Source organism: Pithys albifrons, chromosome 17 (assembly GCF_047495875.1).
Source record: "Pithys albifrons albifrons isolate INPA30051 chromosome 17, PitAlb_v1, whole genome shotgun sequence".
NCBI lineage: Eukaryota > Metazoa > Chordata > Aves > Passeriformes > Thamnophilidae > Pithys > Pithys albifrons.
Window position 1 is genome coordinate 13,213,642 of NC_092474.1, and position 23,431 is coordinate 13,237,072.

The following is a 23,431-nucleotide window of genomic DNA, read 5'->3' on the forward strand; positions in this document are numbered from 1 at the left end:
TGAACACACCACCAAAACATTCAGTATCTCTGCACCCATTTTCCATGTGCATGGTAGAACTGGCATTTGGATCCTTCTATGGAGTTACCCAAGTTCACCCAGAACCTGGAACAGTTTGGCCTTCACAACACTTAGGAAGACCCCAGCTCTGGTCCTTTTTGGCAGAAGCAGCCTTGTGGTGTTGTGCTCCCAGGCACAAGCCCTCCATGGCACCCCAGAATAATGGCCACTGTCTTCCCTGGGTCCCACTTGTTGTCTTCCCTGTGTACCACCTGCTGCAGGAGCACTGGGGCTGTGTCCATCTGCACCTTGACCAGGGCTGCTTGGACAGGTACAGGAATTTGTCTAGGGGCAAAGTGGACTTTGGGGTGGGCCAACATTATCCTACACAGAGCTTGGAGTGTGTTGCTGGTGCCTGACCCAGAAGTGGCATCTCTGCGACAGCCATTCTTCACGACATGGGGCAGCAGTGTCATGGGCTGAAGGAACCTGGTCACTCCAGCAGGCAGAGAGGCTTTAAATAACATCTCTGTGCTGAAACTCTGTGGTGTTGCCCACATGCTGCTGCTTCCCCCTGCTGCCCACAGCCCTGACCCCGGCACGGGCACGGTACCTCTGGTGCGATAGGACACCACGGCCACGGTGAGGTGGACCTCGCCTGGGTACATCTCTGGGGAGGAGCTGATGGAGTAGTAGCGTGGCTGGAGGAGGGGCAGCTGTGTGAGCAGCAGCGTGGAGGGCATCTGCACCGAGGGGAACTCCTCCAGCACCTCCACGATGGTGGGGTTCTTGGACCACTTCCATTCCTCGTACTCCTGCAAGCCCTGTCGCCAGGGAAAGAGGGAGGGAGGAGAGGGCTGCAGCACAGACCTCTTCCAAGCCAGGTGTCCCAGCTGATACCCCACCAGGTCTGTAGCAAAGGGTGGTGGCACTGAAGGCAGGCAGGAGGAGCCCTGCTGTCATGGCTGGGCTCAGCCTAACCACAGAGTGGGATGAAAATGCCTTGGAGAACATGGGGTTGGGGTCTTTACCTTGCTGAGGACCTGCAGACGTTTCTTCTCCGTGTCACTGGTGGCCAGCAAAGCAAATTGCTGCAGCAACAGGGGTGTGGGAGGGGTGGTGATGTCCAAATAGTACTTAAAGGCCTGGAAGATGGTGCATGGTGGGACACGGGTCTCATCTGTCCAGTTACTGATGACACCTGCCCGGAGGGAATTCAGCATGGCATCAGCTGAGCATAAGAGCATAAGAGCCAAGGTGGGCAAGTCTTTGCTTTCATCCCCCAGTCAGCTCTGAGACTGTTTTCCAGCTCTGGTTACACTGTGCATGGCAGTATCAGACTTATCCCTGAAATACAGCATTGGGATGGTCCATCAAGATCCCTTAACTCTTCTTTCCAGTCCCAGACATTGCTCTTTCTATGAAAATATAAACACCTTTGTTTTTCCTCAGGGATAAGAAAATACCTTCCCCAGAGCCCTGCTTTTCCTTCAAACCCTTGCTCTACATCCCAAATGCAGATGAGCAACAGCTCTGGGCAGAGGAGGATTGAAGGAGGTGTTCCCAATCCAGGCAAACATAGCAGTGAGGTGGGAAATGATTTCTCCTGGGGGCCACCCACCACCCTGAGGAGCTGCAAGGGCTGCTATAGGAGCTGGGCAAGGAGGAGAGAGGCCACCTCCATGCTGAGTTACCTAGAGCTGTGTTCCTCTCCTCCAGCAGCTCCACCTTCACCAGCTGGTTGGCCGGAGGGGCATCTTCCAGCCTGTCTATCAGAGCATTGACCAAGTCTTCGTGGTTCCCTGGAAACACTCCCAGGTGGTCCCCAGGCAGGTACTGCAGTCCCTGGTGCCCGTTGGTGTGGAGGCGCAGGAAAATCGTCAGGCGGCTGCGGGGAAAGGAGAAGAATCAGGATGTGTTTGGGGGGTCACTGAGCTCTGGCCTCAAATGCTGCTGGGTGTGCTGGGCAGTGGTGGCATGTCCAAGCTGTGGCGCCCCCCTGAGCACCTCATCACTGTCTATAACTTCCTGAAGGGAAATTAAAGCCAGGTGGGGGTTGGTCTCTTCTCCCAGGCACTCAGCAATAGGACAAGGGGGCACGATGGGCTCAAGCTCTGCCAGGGGAAATCGAAGTTGGATATCAGAAAAAAATTCTTTACAGAGAGAGTGCTCCGGCATTGGAATGGGCTGCCCAGAGAGGGGGTGGATTCACCATCCCTAGAGCTTTTTAAACGCAGATTGGACGTGGTGCTGAGTGCCATGATCTGGTAAATGGACTGGAGTTGGACCAAGGGTTGGACTCAATGATCTTGGAGGTCTTTTCCAACCCAATCGATTCTATGATTTTATGATTCTATGTCACCAAGGTCACAGCAGGGAGACAGGACATTGCATCACCCATCCCTCCTGCTGCTGACTCACCCTCAGGGACTATTTAAAAGGGAAAAAGCAGTTCAACCTCTTGCTTCAGCAATTTTATCCTTTCTTTGGCTGCACGCTGCCACTCAACCCAGCTTCCCATCCCACGGGCTCACTGAGGCAGCAGCAGAGATTTCAGCATGCACAGGGGCAGGGCACACCCTCCCCTGGCTTCGTGTGGCTTCCAGGCTTACTCCTGACTTGCACAAAGGTGGATTCCACGGAGCATTCAGGGCTCAAGGTCAAGCAGCACTGCATGCACAGGTGCTTGGCTGCACCACGAGTGTGTTCAGCTCCCAGGGCAGCTGCATTTCCTACCTGGACTTGGGGCTCTGCAGGTTCTGGCGTGTGAGGAGCCGGGCTGCATAGACACGTTTTTTGTGGATGCTGTACAGTCCTGAGGAGGAGAAGTGTCAGTGAAGGAATTCAGCAGAGCGTGGCCAAGGCTTCTGGCTTTTGCAGGGCTCAGCTCTTCAGACCAGAGCAAGAGGACCATGGGCTGGACCACCCTACTGCTTGACCACCCTCCTGCACAACCTCAGTGAGCCCGGGGGATCAGACACCCCAGGGGACAACCAAACACGTGTCCCTTTTGTCAGTGACGGGGGAGGACTCTGCAACCACCCGTGTGAGGTGCAGGGATGTGCCCTCACATGCCACATGCACCTCTCGCTGCCAGGGCCACCTGGCTGGCAGCGAAGTGCCCGAATTTGGGAAGAGCTGAGGCAGTGCGGCAGATCCTCAGCTGCAGGAGCCGTGCTGAGGGGCCAGGTGTCCATGGGCTGGCCCTGCCATTGCGCCGTGGAGCGCCATTGGACACGGAGAGCTTGGAAAGCTCCCAGGTTTGCAGCTCTTTGCTTCAAAAAATGGGGTCAGAAGGAGGGGGATCACATCATATCCAAACATCTCTGTTACAGATACAGACAAGGACCAGGCAGAGGGGTCTGAGACCATCACGAGCTGCTCCTTGGGTGTGTGAGGGAGGTGAAAGGCAAGCCTGAAATGCTGGGAATTTAACATGAACTAGTAAGGAGGTTCGGCCGCTTTGCCCCCAGTAAAGCCCACTATGTCTTCTCCTCCACCTGCCCCACACCCAGAGCCCTCCAGGTGGCCCCACCTTCATACCTTGTGTGAGCTCTGGGGCCTCAGCCACATAGGTCAGCCGGAACTTGCTCCTCTTCCAGCTCCGGTCGTTGCTGATGAGGGAGTTGTTTGCTTTCTCGATGTTGACGTCGTCCCCCACGCAGAACACGTCACACGCTGCCTGCAGCACACACCAGGCTCTCAGGCATCTCCCCACTCCCTCTGGGGGCCCCCCTTGTCCCAGCCCAGCTCAGACAACCAAGGAGAAGAAGCCCCCAACAGTGTTGGGCTATACCAGTGACCATGGGTATGTTGAGGTGCCCTCCTTCCCCAGACATTTGGATAATGCAGGAATTCAACACAGCGCCCACCCTTTGGGTGCAGCACAACTCAGGGCATCAACTCCACCAAAACATGGAGAATTGTGGGCTGGGGTGATGCCAGAGTGTCCCAGGGTAGGGTAGGAGAGGAGAAGCTGGGTTTTATTCCAACTCTAACCAGCAGCTCTGCTCTGTCCCTCTGTCCTTCTCCCCCTACTCCTCTCTGAAGCACCAGGAGAGCGGGTTTACCTTGAAGACCTTCTTGGCCCAGGTCCTGAAGGACTCCTCCTGCCCACAGAGCTCATCCCCTTCTCCCATGCGAAGAATCCGCTCCCCACCCAGCTCCTCCAGGAGGGTGTCCACGGCCCGGGCGAAGGCGCAGAAATGGGGGTAGGCACGTGAGCCCAGCCCAAACACGGAGAACCTGCAGAGAGGTGGCACAGCTGTGGCTGCCCAGCTGGGAGGGACACTGGCACCTCCCTCTCCTGCACCACCACCCCCCACAGCAGCACGAGGGAGTGTGGAGGGATCTACACATGGCCAAAATACACCGTGTTTGAGGTAAGAGCTGTGGTGGGGGACAGGGGCTCTGTGCACAACCAGCTCCTCCTCTGTGCAGCACAAGCTTCTGCTCTGTCCCTCCTGCAGCAAGAACTGCTGCTTCCCACCCTTTCCCACTTACCTGACATTAGCCAGGGGCCCTGTGCTCTCAAAGTTGTCCCTGGAGTCAGGACCATCACTCGAGGATTTCCGTGTGTCAGAGTAAGAGGAGACGCTGTTGAAACGGACCTTGTAGCTCCTGTGAACAGCAACAGCAGCGAGTGTGACACTGGGGACACCTGGGTGTGGCTGACACTGGGCACACCTGGGTGTGGTTTTCACCAGACTACAGGCTCAGAGGGGACCAAATCATGGAGGAGACCAAAGCAGAGCTCAGGGTTCAATATTCCATAAGCAGGTGCCCTGGGAAGAGCAGAGAAATGTGCTCCCGGCCAGGGTTAAGCCAAACCACATGTTCTACCATGGTCAGCTCCATCAGGTCCTCAGACACCACACTGAGCTGCACTGGGGCTCTCTGGGCTGCAGGGCCATGCTGGGGGCACCCACTCTCTGCTCAGGGGGTTGGGATGGCAGGAAAAGGGTTGTTGGGATTCAACGCTGTAGCCAGACATGAGCAGGGAATTTTTCAGCAGTTTCTGCTGGTTCACTCTGTTCTTAAAGGTACTTCATATAATAACAGAAGTCCTGTGGGGAGAGGCTGAGGGAGCTGGGGGTGTTTAGCCTGGAGAAGAGGAGGCTCAGAGGTGACCTCAGCACTGTCTGGAACTGCCTGAAGGGAAGTTCTGGCCAGGTGGGGGTTGGTCTCTTCTCCCAGGCACTCAGCAATAGGACAAGGGGGCACGATGGGCTCAAGCTCTGCCAGGGGAAATTGAAGTTGGAGAGCAGAAAGAAATTCTTTGCAGAGAGAGTGCTCAGGGATTGGAATGGGCTGCCCAGAGAGGGGGTGGATTCCCCATCCCTGGAGGGTTTTCAGCTGAGCTTGGCCGTGGCACTGAGTGCCATGATCTGGTAAAGGGACTGGAGTTGGACCAAGGGTTGGACTTGATGATCTCAGAGGGCTTTTCAACTCAATCAATTCTATGATTCTGTGATTCTATGATTGTCCTCAGTGGTGCAGAGCTGACAGGACCTCTGGCTTTACCTGTCCTTCCCTGGCAGCACACAAGGTCGGGTGTATGTCTGAGCAGATATTCTGAGGGCTTTTTCATTCATAGGAAGTAGAATTAAAAAAAAAAAAAAAAAAAAGGAGTGAGAGAAGAGGGGATGGGGAGGGGGGAGGGGAGTGGAGAAAAAAAATCTGACAACAGCAGAAGTATTTCTGACTTGAGCCATCTTCAGAAATTGCTCTACACAAGAGTTTCTATATATACTGGCAGAGCAGGGAGGCAGTGGTGTGTGCATGAGTCACGGCAGAGCTCCTGCACCCGCACGGCACGTGGAGACACAACCCCCCTGAGAGAAATCACTGCCAGGGGTACAGGGCCCCGAGCTCCAGGTCAGCTCCACAGCCTCCTCCCTCCTTCCCAGACCTCCATGCTTTCCTCCTTCACTCCACCTGCTTCAATCCACTTCTTTCTCTGCTGTCCTTGCCCTGGGTTACCCCAGGTTGTGTGGGCAGGGCAGGGCAGCACAACTCCCTGGATTAGATGGGCACAAAGCCCAAATTCCCCCGGGGGATGCCGTGCCCAAGGTCGGGGCACCAGCAGCTTTTGCTGAAATGAGGAAGTCCTTGTAGTGGGAAATGACTCCTGAAGGATGGGCTGCATTTGAGCAGCAGGTCCTTAAACAGGAATGGCTGATGAATGCCTCGGAAAACCCTTGGGAAACCCTTCCTGTAAGGCATGGGGAATCAAATGTACAACCACAGCACAACCACAGGGCTGTGGGCAGAGAGCTACAGCCACAGTGCCCTGGCAGGCTCCTCGAGGCACTGTGATTTAGGGAGGCCACCCCACCCTGAGGGGTCTCAGCCACTCTCAGCATTCCCTGTTGGACACAGAGCTGGGAGCCCGTGGGGTGAGTGGGCAGGAACTGCTCTCTCCAGTTCTTTTCTACAGACTCCTGTTGCCCAGACAGTCTCCTCCAGGTCTCCTTTTCTCACTGCAAAAGCTTTTTTTCATGTTCAGTATCAGCAAAGTCCTGGTTGTGTGGTGGGACAATCCCAAGCACAAATACAGGTTATCCTGAGAAGCTGTGGCTGTCCCACCCCTGGGAGTGCCCAAGGCCAGGCTGGACAGGGCTTGGAGCACCCTGGGCTGGTGGGAGGTGTCCCTGCCCATGGCAAGGGGTGCAACAGGGTGGTCTTTAAGATCCCTTCCAACCCAAACCATTCTATGACTGTGTGATCTCTTCCTGCCACCCAGAGCTGTGACCTCTTGGTCTGTCCTGCAGGGAACACAGGCAGCAATTTATTCCCTCCACCACTGCAGTCACCTTTTCCATATATAAAACCTGCCACCTCTCTCCATTTCTGTCTCCTTTTCTCCAGATAAAATAGCTCATGCCCTTTTGATCTGTCCTCGTGGGTCGCTGTTTCCAGCACTCTGCCCACTTTTGCAGCCACAGGCTGTCCTGGCTCTCAGAAACTCCTGCCAGCCCTGAAATTACACTTAGAGGTGACCGGGACAGCAAGCGCCGAGCTCGGGGGGTTTTATCCTCCTCAAATCACCCGACTCGCCGTGGGCGGCTCCTCCGCACCCAACCCAGTGTTGCAGCCTAAAAAGCGAAGATCCTTGGGGTGAGAACCGTGTGGGAAACGCCCCTTTCCATGCAGACCCCTGCAGGGCACCCGTTCTGCCCGCTGTCCCCATTAAGGCCATCAGGAACCTGATGGGTTTGCGGCTCGCCAGCCCTGCGGGGATCCATCAGCTGACTTGGCTGCACAGCAAGGAGACCACTTTGGGGCTGGAGAACTCCAGAGTGGTCCCTGCCGCGTTTGGCACCGCCTGCAGCCCCACCCGCACTGCCCGGGCACAAAGGCAGGGCGGGGAAACCACCCCGTGCCCCCCCCGGCCAGGGTAATTCATCCTTAATTAAGGAGCAGCCTTTCCCCAGTTAACTCGAGAGACATTCCAGAGCAGAGCAGTGTCCCAGTTCAGTGAAATATATTATTCTTCATAGCTAAAATCAGAGCAGACCCCAGGTGATTTTGGCTGCCCTCCCTTCCCAGCCTCTGGATATGCCCCGAGATGCTCAAGGCTCATCTTCCAGTGATGGGGGATTTCCTCCCATCCCACATTCTGTCTCCAAGGTACCAGTTCCAGACTTGCTGTTACAAACATCACAGGATTTATAACAGCTCTTATTTTCCCTACAAATATTTTCACATGATGCATGAAGTTAAATTTAGTTCTCAAGCCCTTCCACCACCTACATCCACATAGCAGGGAACTCCCTTCTACCTCCAGTTCTTACTATTTTTGTGTCTCCTGGACAGCCCCAGCTCTCAGATTCAGTGATCTGGGGGGACTTCCTACTTTTATTTGTTCTTTTCATAGATGCCTGACTCTTAAAGCTGAAAAAGTAGCTTTAAAATGGAACTACAAGCTGGAGTCCACAGGTCCAGTGCTTTTGTCCTCCCTGGGACCTCCACCCTCTCCATTCCCTGGTTCTCCAGGCAGGTCCCATCCCTTGGATCTCTGAAAATGTGACAGCTCCATGAGGATTTCCCACTCCCTCCTATCCTGGCTGGGGGGCTGCCTGGGTACTGGGGTTTGGAGTGGGGAGGGAGGGGTTTGGAGAGCTCTTACTTCCTCTCCTCCAGGTTGGAGTTGGGGTTCTTCATCTCCATTAATGCACAGCCAAATTTCTACAGAAAAAAGAATAAAAAGCTCATCAGTTTTGCAACTCTCTGCAGGAAACAAAGCTGTGACCACAGCCTGGGCTCTGCTCCCTGCTTGATGTTCCCATCACCAGCACCTCTGTTGGGCAGGGCTGGATGAGCCCCAGCCAAGGATTGTCACCTGTGTGACACGGACAGCAGCTGGACAGGATGGATTTAACAGCTCCATGGTTTGTGTCCCTGCAGGGATGAGCAGATATCCCTGTTTCTGAGCAGGCTGGAGCAGGCAGGGATCACACACCTGCTTTGGGCCATTTCACCTCAGGCTGAGCAAAAAGAGCAGGTTCCTCCTCTCCATATTCCCATTGCCTTTCCCCTCCCCATGTCCTTGTCACAGCCACCCATCCCTGGGCTCTGTCCTACCTCTCCATTCTCAGGTGGGTCTCCGTTGCCAAAGGTGCTCGTGACCACCAGGACCATGGTCTCGTGCTCCAGGTGCACGATGTCGTACTCATCCATGGACATCACCTGGGGGTGACAGAGAGGTCACCAAGAGGTGGGGAGATCCACCACCAGCCAGTCTGCAGGGATGGGCCCCAGGAGCAGCACATCCCTGCTGACTCCATGGCAGTGCATTGGCAGAGACCTCCACACAGGACAAGAGCCCTGAGGGACATGGACAACCACGGAGCTGCCACTCAAGAGGCCATAGGAACATGTGTGCTACAATGCAGGAGCATTAGCTGGGAAAACTCCTGTGGAGTCTTCAACCCACACCCACAACCACATCCTGGGAGCTCCTGAAGACCTTTGGCAGCCAGGAAGCTCCACACCCATTGAGCCATGTGTTTTCCAGGAGCCATGTACTTCCCTGGACCACCCATGATTCTGTGCCCATAACCTTGCAGGAGCCAGGAGCTGGTGCCATACCTTGGCATCAAAAGCATGTTTGAAGATCTCACACAGAGTTTTTGCATAGACCTGTGACTTCCCCGTTTCCGTGGCATACAGGATGGTTGCCTTGACCCTCTTGGCCATGGCCTGTCCCATCAGCTTGGCTGAGAACTTCACAGCCCTGGGAAACAAGAGTAAAGCCCAGTAAGAGAGCTTGTTGTCAGTGCCTCTAGCCCAGACCCCTTTGTTTATTATTAAATGAACTGTCTGCCTTAGAAAGTTGCAGCATCATTTTTTTTGGTTTTTTTTTTTTGTTGTCCTGTGCCCATCAGGGAAGGTACAGAAGAGTGTGTTCATCCTGACTTGTCAGACAGGAAGAGTGAGTGGGGGAGCTTGAACACAGAGCTGAAATACCTGAATGGGCACAAGGAGGAAAATGCTAACCCAGGTATGGGGGTGGAATTTCTGCAGGGGCAGAGAACCATCATAATACTCAGGGACAGAAGTCATTGAAAGCAGTGACCAGGTAACATCGAAGGAAAAGCTGGATGGAGACCAACCAGAGGTGAAGGTACAAGAGGAACAGCAGCTTCTCCTTATTTAATCCAACCTGGCTGCCTTTCTGCAGGAGGTGTCTGAGCCAGCCTGGGCTCCACACACCGACCACAGAGCCCTGAGACAGCGAGGGGGTCAGACAGAGCTGCCTGCAGCCCCTCTCCTGTGCACTCTGGTGACACTGTGAACCTTCCTGGGAGGGACAGCCCTCCTGAGGTCCAGAGGTTGCACATCTGTCTGAGCTGTGTCCAGCCAGCTGCCTCCCGTCGCTCCAGTCGTGACTGGGCGCTTTTCCTCCTGTTTTCCCCACGGGCTCAGCCCTGACTGCAGAGCAGAAGGGTCCTGAGGGGTCACCAGCCTCTCTCATCCTGGCCAAGGTGCTGCAGCTCTAGAAATGCTGACTCCTTGTCTGTGGCATCAGTAGGAGCACCAGGATGGGGCACAAGGGAGGTTGACATGAACCAGTTCAGGGGCTCTGAGCCCACTGTGGCAAGTTTGTCAGTTCAGAACCATTCACAATCACATCAACACTATTTTCTAAGTGCAGAGTATCTTCATCTTTTCAAAATAAACCATCAAGCCTTGAAATGGCAGAGAGAGGCAGGTCTGGATTTAGCCTGTTGTTGCAACAGGGAAAGAAAGGGCACTTTTTGGGAGGCTGAGAGAGCATAAAGCAACTCTGTGGCCTTTGCAAGAGTAAGGGCTGCTTGATTGTCTTTGACAGGGTGATCAGACCCTGCCCCAGGTTATCCAGTTCAGCAGGACTCCTGCATCCCCTTCAGAGGAGCTGTGGGGAATGGAGACTGCAGCTGGACTGGTCACACTGGCAGAAGAATAGAAATCAAGCTTCCCCCTGCCAAGGAGAGAAGAAATGCTCTGGGAGAAGCACTTGGGGGAAAAAAAGGGAGGAAAGAAGATGTTCATCCTGCCTCCCCCAGGCAGCAACTCTCCATGTCCAAGCCAGCCTCAGGTATATTTATATTTGCTGCTCTATGATCATTCCTTTGCCTCCCCGTGGGATAAATGTCCCCTGACCCCAGGACTTGCACTGGGCAGGGGAGGGAAGGGGCAGGATGGGCAGGAACTGCAGGTCTGAAGGCTCAGATTGGATCAGAACCAGCACAGCCTGTCTGGGAAGGCACAAAATCATGCTGTGACTGATGCCAAGCACAGCACTCAGGACTGCTGGGCTCTGCTGCCACTTGTTCAGCTGATCAGCTCAGATTAATGGTGAATTACAAAAATAATTCCTTTCCCTTCCATCAGGAATGATGGAGATTTTTTTTTAAATTACCTGCCACGCTCACATTTTTACAAAATCATCCCTCACTCAGGCACACACCAATAAAGGCTTTGTTTCTCCTCACTCAATGGCCCAATTAATCTTCCTGTGCTCTCCCCAGCCCAGGCTCAGGCTCCAGTGGCAGCTGAAGGAGCACATTCATCAGCTGCTGATCATGTTTATGGATGCACCATGGAAAACAGCTTCCAGGAGGTGACAGCTGAAGAGTGGGAACAAACTGATAGGAGGGACTCGGGGAAAGTGAAGCGTGGGGAGATGCTGTGAAGAGCCAGGGCCACCTGGCAGCCTGGCCACCAGCACAGGGGCAGACCCAGCACTCCCAGCCTTAGCCAGCAGCTCCTACAAGCACCTCTCTGCCAATGGCCCACGGGGGAGGCATTTGGGCCAGGATCAGCCTAAAGGTCCAAATCACACTTGCTCCTTATGCCCCTGCTGACTTGGAGCTTTGGCAGCAGAGAGGGACTCGTGTGGCCCTTTTCCAGGGGTCAAGTGACCATGAAGTGCAAATCTCAGCTCAGCCCTGATCCATCTGTTGCCTGTAGGGAGATTCCTGTCTCCCCTGTCCTTGCAAGGAGGGTTAGACATGCACTGGAGACAAGTGCTCCTCCAGCAGATAAAGAATCACTGAGAAAAACAGAAACATGGACACGAGTTTCACCTCCCTTGTGCCAGCACAGCCCTGAACAACGAGGAGTGATCTCACTGCCCTAAGGAGGCTGTGAAAGAGGAACAGGCAATACACCCCCAAGAAGTGGGACAGCCACCCCTGAGCATCAAACACCACCCTGCTGGAGAATGAACAGCTTGGGAGAGCAGTGTGTGGGTAACATCTACTATTCACCTGGTCCTGCACCTTTAGGTGGTCTAATGGAGTCTTCAAAGCCTGTCTGTTTCTCCAAATGCCCCTCGTGGCATGTGAAGCCTCCAGAAGTCTCATCTCACACCCCTCACTCACAGGGTAACTGTCAGTCAGAGCTGCACAAAATAAAGTCCAGCCTCAAACACTCCAGGGCTTTCCAGAGACTGCTGGTACTTACTTTGCTAACTTCTTAAATCCAATGGCCCTCTTCTTGGTGGGTGTCCCATTGACCCCTTTCCAGACGTGGGTGTTCCAGGGGTCTGGCTGGAGAGAGAAGAGCAGGAGCATCAGAGTTTTGGGCAGTGCCGCACCCACAGCACTGAGTGTTGAATCCCTTGGTCACAGAATCATAGAATGGATTGGGTTGGAAAAGACCTCCGAGATCATCAAGTCCAACCCTTGGGCCAACTCCAGTCCCTTTACCAGATCATGGCACTCAGTGCCACGGCCAAGCTCACTTTAAAAACCTCCAGGGATGGGGAATCCACCCCCTCTCTGGGCAGCCCATTCCAATCCCTGAGCACTCTCTCTGCAAAGAATTTCTTTCTGATCTCCAACTTCAATTTCCCCTGGCAGAGCTTGAGCCCATCATGCCCCCTTGTCCTATTGCTGAGTGCCTGGGAGAAGAGACCAACCCCCAGCTGGCCAGAACTTCCCTTCAGGCAGTTCCAGACAGTGCTGAGGTCACCTCTGAGCCTCCTCTTCTCCAGGCTAAACACCTTCAGCTCCCTCAGCCTCTCCCCACAGCACTTGTGCTCCAGTCCCTTCTCCAGCCTCGTTGCTGAAGTTGGAAAAGACCTCCGAGATCATCAAGTCCAACCCTTGGGCCAACTCCAGTCCCTTTACCAGATCATGGCACTCAGTGCCACGGCCAAGCTCAGCTGAAAAACCTCCAGGGATGGGGAATCCACCCCTTCTCTGGGCAGCCCATTCCAAGCCCTGAGCACTCTCTCTGCAAAGAATTTCTTTCTGCTCTCCAACTTCAATTTCCCCTGGCAGAGCTTGAGCCCATCGTGCCCCCTTGTCCTATTGCTGAGTGCCTGGGAGAAGAGACCAACCCCCAACATGAAGGGGAAGAGGAGTTGGCTTCCTCTTCTGTGGGTCCCTGATACTTAGAGCCCCATGGGTTATTTTTTTGGGCAGTTGGGCAATGGAATATGCACAGTAAAATTGCAGGATAATAAACCTTTCTGGCTTGTATCAGCATCTGGCCAATCACTTTCTCACCTCTTGAGATGAGCATTAATAGCCCACAGGCAAAAAGAAGGCAGGCAATGCCAGAAGGGGAGAGGTGATGGGAACAGATCCTTCCCCCTCCCCAGCCCTCTGGTTTCTTTTCCCTAAGAGGCCCTTTGGGAAGGGCTGAAGGCAGGAACAAGCTCATTCCATGCCCTCACAGACAGCTGAGTGTAATCAGGGCCAGGAAGCATCGGGGTTCCTGGTGGGTTGGTTATAGAAATGAACAGACTGCTCCTGGTTTGTGATTGTTCCTTAAGGGCTCTTGACTAAAGGTCACATTGTGTGGAAACCACGGGAGCAGGGAGGGCTGGATAATGAGGGAGTGTTTGCTTAGGGGCTTTTTTCCCATGGTCTGAAGTGTTAAATACTCCGGCACCAGCATTTCAGCCCTGCTGCTGGTCCTGCTGGGCAGGAGACCCCCCCAGCAGCCTGTTGGATCCCCAGCTGGCAGGAACCATCCACTCAGACCTGCAGTCATTTTCCAGGTCACTCCCTCAGCTACCCCTCGAGGTGCAAAATTAGGCACATCCAAAGGGAGGAGCTCTGCTTGATCCAAGGGTGAGAAAAATTGGGACCTCAGGTGTCCCATGTTCTCATGGAGGGGCAAAAAGCCATTGCTCTGAGACAAGGTGTAACATCCAGGGGTTGTTACACCACATTAGGGCATCAATTAGAGTTGTCAGGGACTCGAGGGACAGTTTGCTGAAGGGATTGGATGGTCTTCCTCCCCTTCCTGCTTCTTCTGAGCTCCAGCTCCCACCCTGCCCTTGGCTACACTGGTGGAAGGTAAAGGTGAGGACAGTACCTGGTACTCAAAGGAGGGGGTGAGACGGTAGTTGAGCATCTCCTGATGGAAAACTGGGGTGATGCTGCCAGACATGGGTGGGACAATCCACACCCAGTCGGCAGGACAACCCCCACGGCACCGGTACTCGTTCTCCATGTGCTTGATGAAGGACTCAGTGGCCGAGTGGTGATCCACAATGGTCACCTTGTCACTCTGTCAGGGGGAAGGAGAGCAGAGCCCACAGTTGTTAATACACCCCAGAAGGCCAAACCCAAGGTTTGATATTTGGAGCTGTCCCAAACATTCCTCACTCCCATGGTTTTACAGGACCTCTGGAGATGACCCAGTGTGGCTGCTGACCCTTTGGTCTTCCTGAGGAGGCTGTAAAGCTTCCTGACTACCTGTGCTATGGGACCAGTGTCTCTGTTATTTGCCATGGGCCAAGCCAACACTGAGATGGCATGAATGGGGATGGAGCATCCTCTGCTCATCCCCTTGGGAAGCTCTCTCATGGCTTGTACAACTCAGTGGGTCATCTCTGATCCAGCGCTGGGAAGGACTCCCACCCTCTGAAGTTCAGTTGCCAAGGACTGGTTCATCTACTCAACCTTTAAGAGCTGGCAGATGGAGAACCTGGGGCAATTCTTGCCTCATGGGTGTGACAGAAGGGCTGGATCTTGTCCCCTTGGGATATTCCCAGCAGAACTCAGGTGCTGGTGATGTCTTTACAACACCCAGGGCACAGAGACTACAAATTTCACTGCAGGCTCCTGGGACAGCTCAAATTAGGGAGGCACAGTCCAATTTCAGTTGAGTGCTGCCTTGTCCTTGGATTGATGTCTCCATCCTTGTCCCCCCCAGTCCCCATGTCCCTCAGGCCCAAACAAACCAGAGTCCTGCTCCTGAGGTACCTGGAAGCTGTACAGCACAGCAATGTTGATCTCCACCAGGGCCTGGTCCTTCCACAGTGAGGAGGTTTTCCTCATATCCAGGTTCATTTTCTTGGCCACTTGCTGCAACAAAACATGGCACAAGGTGAGGGCTTTTAATGGCCAAGGACCAAGGACTGGAGATCTCTGCCTGGGGAGAGGAACCCAGAGGAGGGACGCAGGCTGACCCTCAGGGCAGGGCAGGGCTGATGTTCTGCCTTCCTCTGAGAAGCTGTGGTCCTGCCTTTTCTTCTCCATGGCAGGAGCATGGCCTGCCTTCCTCCCTGAGCAGAGGGAGGTGACTGAACGTGGCTGAAAAGGCCCATCCAGAGCAGCTGTACACACACACCTGCTCTCACCCCTCTGGTTTTCAGGCATCTGAGGAGGGGAGGGATGCAGCCTCTCCAAATAATACACCATTCCCCTTGGAAGGTCTTGATGAGTCCAGATCCCCTGCACTGGCATCTCCCCATGACCTGGCTGTGACTCTCCCAGTGTGGGCAGCCCCCGAGCCATGGCTGAACCCTCCAGAGGGCCCAGCTGGAGGGTCCCCATGGGCAGGCATGTCCCTGAGGAGCCACCAAGTGTCTCAGCACCCTCTCAGCCCCACCATGACCTCAGTCAAGCACATGACCAGGTGCCTGCTGATCCATAAGATGCTTTGGGGGGTCTGTGGGGAGCTCAGTGTGCATCTCTGTCAGACACCAGCTGGTCCCACAGGACACAAACACCTTGCCTGCCCATCACTCCCTTGGCTGTGTGGCTCCAGGAGAACGGATATCCTGTACTCTCCCACTCAAGACAACACTGTCCCAGTGTCCTGCCTGCTCCCCAGTAACTCCACCCTGCCCAGGAGCACCTCGAGGAGGGGGAATTACCTCCAGGATGTTGTAGCGAGAGTTGTCGCAGTAGTCGCGCACCCCGATCTCTGTGCCCATGTACCAACCGCTGAAGGGGCAGGCGGAAAACTCCAAGCCCCCAATCTCCAGGAGCATGTTGGAAACTGCTGGCAGCCCATACCACTTCAGGCCCAGATCCTTGAACCATTCAAACCTGCCAAGATAAGCAGGGTGAGGCAACCAGTTAGTCACAGACTCAGAATCACAGACTGTTCTGAGTTGGAAGGACCCACAAGGATCATCGAGTCCAGCTCTTAAGTCAATGGTCCACACAGGGGATTGAACCCATGACCTTGGCATTACTACAACCAAGTTTGAACCAACTGAGCTAATCTCAGAGTCCTTCCCTGCCCAGAGCAGGCAGGGGAGTGGAGGAGGTTACTTTGCTACCAGGGGGAAGGGCGTGAGCAGAACGAATCCTGGAGGCAATGCCTGTCTTAGGGGCTGTTTATGGGGAGAAAATGATACATCAGGAGTGTTATGGAGTGGTGTAAGTCCCGGGAGACTTTGAGGAAAGGGAACCAGCCATGAGACAAGGACACAACTTGCTTTCCCTCTCCAGGCTCTACCAGTGTGGAGTTAAGACCTGGGAGAGGGTGTTGTGGAAAGCAGCCAAGCCATGGCAAGGAAAGGCCAGGCACAGAGACGGCTTAGGGTGGAACCAGAGTAGCTCAGTCCTGCTGAGCCCCTCGAGCAGTTTTGGGGCTTCCTCTGACTTACTTGGGGTGCCGGATGGGCACTTCCAGCACGAGCTCCGGGGGGATTTCGAAGAGCTCTGGATCGTTGCCATTGGCTTGGAGGAGCAGAGGCAGGATATCAAAACGTCCGTACGGTGCCTTCCACCCTTGCTGGATGCAGATCTACAGGCAAAACACAAGTGGGGTTAGTTATCCCAGCAGGTCACCTGCTCTTCAAGAGGGACTCATATGGCACTGGGCAGGGCTCCTAACTGGATTTCCAAGAATTTGCCAAGCCATGGTTGAGTATTAACCTCTAATCAAGGGAGCTACAACAGGTTTCCTGTCACAGCCCAGCCATGGCCAAGTAAGGGGGATTTAGGCTGAAAATGAGACTAGAACTAGATCCCAGGTAGGAAAGTGGCTCTGGAAAATCCACTTACCCAATTTGTGCCTGTAATGGTGAAAGAGAAAATGGGTCAGAAAAGCAAAAAGCCCAGTCTTTATTCCTTGCAAAATATCTGAAGATGAGATAAACTCCCAGCTCAGCAGGTGGGACCAGTTTATCCCTGTGTGGGTGTGCCCAAAGCTGGGCATTCTAAACCCTCTGGGCCATTGCCCAGCAACTGTTCCCAATGGCCCATTGGCAGCAGCTGCCCAGGGCACAGCTGAGCCCTCAGGCTGGGAGCTGGCTGGGAAAGAAGCCTGGCAGAGGAGCTGGGAGAACTGCCCTGCAGGGACTCCTTGGCACCTCCACACCCACCTGAGGGCTCAGCTCTGCTCAGGGGCCAGCAACCATTCCAAAATCCCCCCTGACTGCCAGAGTCAGATCCCCCAGTGTGGAACTCCCTGCCCTGGGGGAGGCACTGGGGGCTCCCACCCAAACCTCAGGGGACAGAATCTGGGGGTTTGGGGACCTCTGGGACCACTCCATGGATCCAGAGGAGGAGCAGCCCCTGGCCAGGAGGAGCCCACCACTCTCCACCAGACTGTGCCATCATCTGCACCAACAGGTTTGTCCCTTCCTTTTCCTTTGGACTCAGCGGAACCACGTGGGGCTCAGCACAGGGGCCACCAAACCCCCCTGTGTTTGTGCCCCAGGGGGCTGGGTTAGACTGCTGGGGTTGGGGGTTAAACCCAATTTCTCTTTGTGCCATTGCATTCATTGTAATATTGTTACTAAATTGTAACTCTGACTTATAATCTCTCTTGTTGGGTTCATTTTTCCTGCTGGTTTCCCTTTAAACCAGCACACAAACCCAGCCTGACTTTCTGGTGCTGCAGGGGATGAGCTAAACCCATTCCCCAGATCCGGGACACTCAGAGTTCCTGCGCGTCCCCCCCAGCCCCACGCCCGCGGTGCCCAGGGGGGTTGGCCTGGGCTGGCACCTCTGTCAGCTCCACGTTTGCAGGGTCTCCCAGAATGGTGCCATCAGGCTGCTTGTACCCAGCGTAGCGGATGAGCTGGGCATTCCAGATGCGGAAGTCGTGCTTGCTGTCCGTGCGCTGCGGGAAGATGGTTATGGCGGATCTGGAAGGGAGAGGCAGCGCTGGTGAATGCTGGGGCCATAGGAAAGGGCTGGGGGGAAAGGTGTTGTCCCTGCCTGCCACCACCCTGTGTGTGCCCTGGGTGAGCCCCAAACAGTGTTACAGAGCAAGGAGCCATGGCCAGGCATGCTCTGGCTCTGGCATTCCGGGTGTTTCCAGCTCTAGGCATAATCACAGAATCATAGAATGGATTGGGCTGGAAAAGGCCTCCCAGATCATCAAGTCCAACCCTTGGTCCAACTCCAGTCCCTTTACCAGATCATGGCACTCAGTGCCACAGCCAAGCTCAGCTGAAAAACCTCCAGGGATGGGGAATCCACCCCCTCTCTGGGCAGCCCATTCCAATGCCTGAGCACTCTCTCTGAAAAGAATTTTTTTTTGCTCTCCAACTTCAATTTCCCCTGGCAGAACTTGAGCCCATCGTGCCCCCTTGTCCTATTGCTGAGTGCCTGGGAGAAGAGACCAACCCCCACCTGGCCAGAACTTCCCTTCAGGCAGTTCCAGACAGTGCTGAGGTCACCTCTGAGCCTCCTCTTCTCCAGGCTAAACACCCCCAGCTCCCTCAGCCTCTCCCCACAGCACTTGTGCTCCAGTCCCTTCTCCAGCCTTGTTGCTCTTCTCTGGACTAGGAGAGAAGGTGGCTGCCACCCTGGGGTTTTGGACAGGTCTGGAGAAGTCAGTGCTCTGTGTTTGATGCTGAATATGGGGAAGGAGAAATAATTGGAACATCTGCCCTCTGAGGTCCCACAGAGAGCAAGAGGTAGAGTTGGATGAACAGGACACCTCTGCCTCGGGTCACGTCCCTCTAATGCTTCCCAGGACAGGCTCAACCATCCTGCTGCTAAATGAGACAACTCCATCAGGGCCCAGAGCTGGGTTTACACACACCCAGAGGCATTTGGAAACAACTCCTGGTGACTCCCTGGTGGCTCACCTGAGGTTCCCTTTGTTTGTAGCATACTTGATGTGGTTGCAGATGTAATTGAACATCCCATGGGCTGTGGTGCAGTCCCGGGCATCAAACACCTGAAACGGGGAAAGCAATTGTGGGGATGCTACAAGAGACTCCAAGTCCTAGGGCAGAGTCAAGCACAGGAAACACAGTACATGGAGAACTTTAGACATCACTGTGGCTTCTTAGGGATTTAAAGCTCCATAATTATGTGTTCCCTGCCTTTAGAACACGTGGATGTCTCATCCAGCTGCCCCTTTTGCTTTGGAGAGGTGAGTCATCTGCTGCTCAGGCAGAAACCTCCTCATTCCAGTGCTCCCAACCTGCTGCTGTTCCTGGCTTACCCAGCAACAATTCTGGGCTCTGCTCTGGTTCTCTTGTAGATCAACACTCAAAGCTGAAATAGGATTGGGTCAGCCAGGTCTGAGGGACAGGGAATCATGGAATCATAAACAGTTTTGGGTTGGAAGAGACTTAAAGTTCATCTAGTTCCAATCCCCTGCCATGGGCAGGGACACCTTCCACTATCCCAGGTTGCTCCAAGCCCCGTCCAGTCTGGCCTTGGACACTTCAAGGGATGGGGCATCTACAAAAGGATGGGGAAACCAGGAAAGAGGGTCAGCAGGAAGCTTGAAGTTCTTGCAGAAATGGTTCCTCCTGAGGTTCAGAAATGCCAGAAGAGACATTGGATGAGAAGAGCTGAAGCCTGAGCTGGGAGCAAAGGAGGCTCAGCCTGTTGGGCAGGCTGTGCCCATACTATGAAGCCCCACAAAAGTTTCTCAGCAGTACTGGAGCTGTGCTCCAAGATACAGCAGGAGATGTCATCTCTGTGCCGAGGGATTGCACCAGAGATCACTAATCCTGATCCTCCTCTATGCTCCCACAAGTCAGAAGGGCATTGAGCCACCTCCTCTCCTGCTGTAGCATCTCTTTACCAAGAGAGAGCATGTCCTGCTGCCTCTCTGCAGGCAGAACAACACTTTTGGGAGCAGCAGGTAAGATACTGGAGCAGGATCTGATTTGGGAAAAAGTCCTCTAGAGTGCCAGATGCCAGTTGGCCCCACTTCAGGCATGGCCACCTCAGCTCCACCAACCCCACAGACCCTTTTCCAGCTCCTGCTGAGTGCCCAGCCTGTGTTGCCGAGGGGAGCAGAACTGCTGGGTGATCAACCTGTGCTCTGCTTCCCTAGGTGTGTGAAGAGCAAGATTTGCCTCTCCCCAACTCCAGGGCACACGTTTTCAGGCATTCTCCCAGCTGCCTCCAGCAGGGCTGGTGCTCACCTGCAGCTTGGACCACTGGATCCTGCCCACACAGCGAGCCGCATTCCTCCAGGCGTGCTTGGCTCCGTAGATGAGCTCGGTGTCCCGCAGCTGGTAGGTATCAGTGGCTTCAATCTCCTTGGTCACCTCCTCCAGCCTCTCCATGTGGGCCTTGGAGCCGGATCTAGGTGGGTGGGGGGCAGAGGAGGTGGCAGGTTGGGTGGAGGGCAGGGAATCCTGCTGCTCTCCCTCTGGGCATGAGTTCTTCCTTCCTTAAGCACATGTGCACACAGACACAGACACACAGACACAGACACAGACAGACAGACAGACAGACAGACACACAGACACACAGACACACACACACAGACACAGACACACACACAGACACACACACACACAGACACACACACACACACAGACACAGACACACACACACAGACACACACACAGACACAGACACACACAGACACACACACAGACACACAGACACACAGACACACACAGACACACACAGACACACACACAGACACACACACAGACACACACACAGACACACACACACAGACACACACACAGACACAGACACACACAGACACACACAGACACACAGACACACAGACACACACACAGACACACAGACACACACAGACACACACACAGACACACACACAGACACAGACACACACAGACACACACACAGACACACAGACACACACAGACACACACACAGACACACACACAGACACAGACACACACAGACACACACACACAGACACACAGACACACACAGACACAGACACACACAGACACACAGACACATAGACACACACACACAGACACACAGACACACAGACACACACAGACACACAGACACACACAGACACACAGACACACAGACACACAGACACACACAGACACACACACAGACACACAGACACACAGACACACACACACACACACACAGACACAGACACACACACAGACACACACACACAGACACACACACACACCCCCACACACCCACACACACACACCCCAGACACACACAGACACACACACAGACACACACACAGAGCTTCTTGTATTGGAGGATGCCTGTGCTTAATGCACTGAGACAAGGTGTATTATCCAAAGATTTGGCATTTTTTGGGGTCCCACAATGGGGCAGCCAACTCTTAATGTAGTTGAGAAGTCACGTCTGGTTATGGGACAGCCAAACCTGTAGCAAAGGAGTTATTGACCTCTCCAACCTGTGTGTGCTTTCAGGGAACAGATGACCCAGTTCAGGTGGGAGAGGTCAATAATTTGCACAGACACACAGCAAACACTATGAATGAAACTCCCCTGAAGAAGCAGATGCTCGTGGAGCACCAGAGTCTCACCCTGCTTTGACTTGCACGTCTGAAAGATTAGATCATTGATTCATTGAAACCCACATTGGTTGGGGTTGGAAGGGACCTTAAAGATCATCTTGCTCCCACCCCCTGCCATGGACAGGGACACCTTCCACTGTCCCAGGGTGCTCCAAGCCTCGTCCAACCCGGTCTTGGACATTTCCAGGGATGGGACAGCCTCAGCTTCTCTGCCCAACCTGTGCCAGGGCCTCCCCACCCTCACAGGGGAGAATTTTTTCTTAATATGTAATCTAAACCTACTCTCTGTCAGCTTGAAGCCATTTCACCTTGTCCTGTCACCCCAAGCCCTTGCAAATGATCTCTCTCCATCTCTCCTGTAGCTCCCTTCAGGCACTGGGAGGCTGCAATGAGGTCACTCTGGAGCCTCCTCTTTTCCAGGCTGAACCATCCCAATGCTCCCAGCTTTTCCTCATGGGAGAGCTGCTCCAGCCCTCTGATCCTGGTGCCTCACTGGACTTACTCCAACAGGTCTCCTGTGCTGGGGACCCACAGCTGGATGTGCTGCTTGAGGTGTCCTGTGTGACATCTCAGCACAAGCAGCAGCCTCAGGCTGTGACCTTCTCCAGTCAGCACTTACCTCTTTATGGAGGAGTAGTACTGGTCAATGAAGTCCTTGGCCAAGAGGAGCAACTCCTGCTTTGTCCTGGTGTCCTCTGACTTGCGGATATGTGGGCTGGGGGTCATTACGGAGCCCATGCAGATCTGCTCGGTGCAGGCTGTGGTCTGGTGGGACAGGAGGAGACAAGTGTGTCTGGGGTCACTGCAACACTTTTGGTTCCCTGAGCTGGGCTGGGGGAAGTCAGAGATCAGCTGCACAGAGGGTGGTGGTATCTTTGGCCTACAGGGACATTTCCAGCCTGTTTGTTCTCACCCCTGCTGTGAACACTGTGTGAGACAGATCAATTCTTGAGCCACCCAATACAGACAATTGGAGACCATGGCATGAAGTCAAATGCTTTTCCTTCTTTATCCCAGGTGCACTTCCCTCTCCCACAGCTTATTGCACCAGGGCTTTGAAATTCAAACCCTACTGGGACAAGACTGACCTGAATTCATCCACTTCTGCATTCACAGGTAAAACCATCCTGGAAACACTGTGATCCACTCAGTTATGCTCAGACAACTCTTGGCCAGCCCTCCCAATTCTACTCACCATGGCAGTCTTGAGGTGCAGGGTGTCGTGGAGCACCGAGCCCGTCTCCCAGTTCTTGATTTTCACAAACCGTGGGCATTTGGAAGGGCTCCCATTGGCTGCGTTCTTGGTCGGGGACTGACGGCCGGATGGAGGTGGCTGGACAACAGGGAACACCAGGAACAAGGTCAGCAGTCACCAGTGAGGAACATGAAAAGGTCACAACAACAAGCAGTTTCTTGTATTGGAGGATGCCTGTGCTTAATGCACTGAGACAAGGTGTATTATCCAAATATTTGGCATTTTTGGGGGTCCCACAATGGGGCAGCCAACTCTTAATGCAGTTGAGAAGTCACGTCTGGTTCTGGGACAGCCAAACCTGTAGCAGAGGAATTAAAACCAGAGGTAGAAGTGACTCAGTAGAATGTAGGGTGTCCCTCTGCAAGGTATTAGATGTTTCTTTCTAAGGAGCATCACCTGCTCAAGTTCTGCAGGTGCCAAGCTCTGCCTCGCTGGTTGGAGCACTGTGAGACAGAAGTAACAGCTGATCATTCCTCTCTGCAAGCCAAAGGCACATCTCCTTTGATAGCAACGCTGGGAGATCATAGGAGTAAGGAGGGACAAATTATGCAAGTGGGAGGGCTGCTGAATCATGCATGGTTGGATGGCTCAGCTCAGCTCAGCTCCCCAGCCCCAGACCCCCCTGATGCTCTGCTGGCTGTGCTCATCCAGCACTGCTTGAGTTCTGTGCCAGCACAAGGAGAGCCTCAGCCAGCACAGAGCTTGTGAGGAGAACTGGTTACAAGTGCTTCTTTT

General features: G+C 54.1%; 1 protein-coding gene across 2 annotated transcripts in view; it reads right to left on the reverse strand.

The window, feature by feature from the left end:
• The window catches only part of NOS1 (nitric oxide synthase 1), a 57,979-nt gene that overhangs the window by 13,845 nt on the left and 20,703 nt on the right, over positions 1–23,431 (reverse strand). For both annotated transcript variants that reach the window (XM_071571943.1, XM_071571944.1), the window contains exons 3-22: positions 22,637–22,774; positions 22,061–22,206; positions 20,087–20,249; positions 18,788–18,879; positions 17,695–17,836; positions 16,349–16,488; positions 15,608–15,782; positions 14,712–14,813; positions 13,819–14,013; positions 11,953–12,038; positions 9,094–9,238; positions 8,587–8,691; positions 8,132–8,190; positions 4,504–4,620; positions 4,071–4,245; positions 3,544–3,682; positions 2,737–2,815; positions 1,695–1,888; positions 1,032–1,201; positions 614–824 (exon numbers count right to left, since the gene is read on the reverse strand). In XM_071571943.1, coding sequence (XP_071428044.1) covers positions 614–824; positions 1,032–1,201; positions 1,695–1,888; positions 2,737–2,815; positions 3,544–3,682; positions 4,071–4,245; positions 4,504–4,620; positions 8,132–8,190; positions 8,587–8,691; positions 9,094–9,238; positions 11,953–12,038; positions 13,819–14,013; positions 14,712–14,813; positions 15,608–15,782; positions 16,349–16,488; positions 17,695–17,836; positions 18,788–18,879; positions 20,087–20,249; positions 22,061–22,206; positions 22,637–22,774 — 2,773 coding nt within the window. The remainder of the gene's footprint in view (positions 1–613; positions 825–1,031; positions 1,202–1,694; positions 1,889–2,736; positions 2,816–3,543; positions 3,683–4,070; positions 4,246–4,503; positions 4,621–8,131; positions 8,191–8,586; positions 8,692–9,093; positions 9,239–11,952; positions 12,039–13,818; positions 14,014–14,711; positions 14,814–15,607; positions 15,783–16,348; positions 16,489–17,694; positions 17,837–18,787; positions 18,880–20,086; positions 20,250–22,060; positions 22,207–22,636; positions 22,775–23,431) is intronic.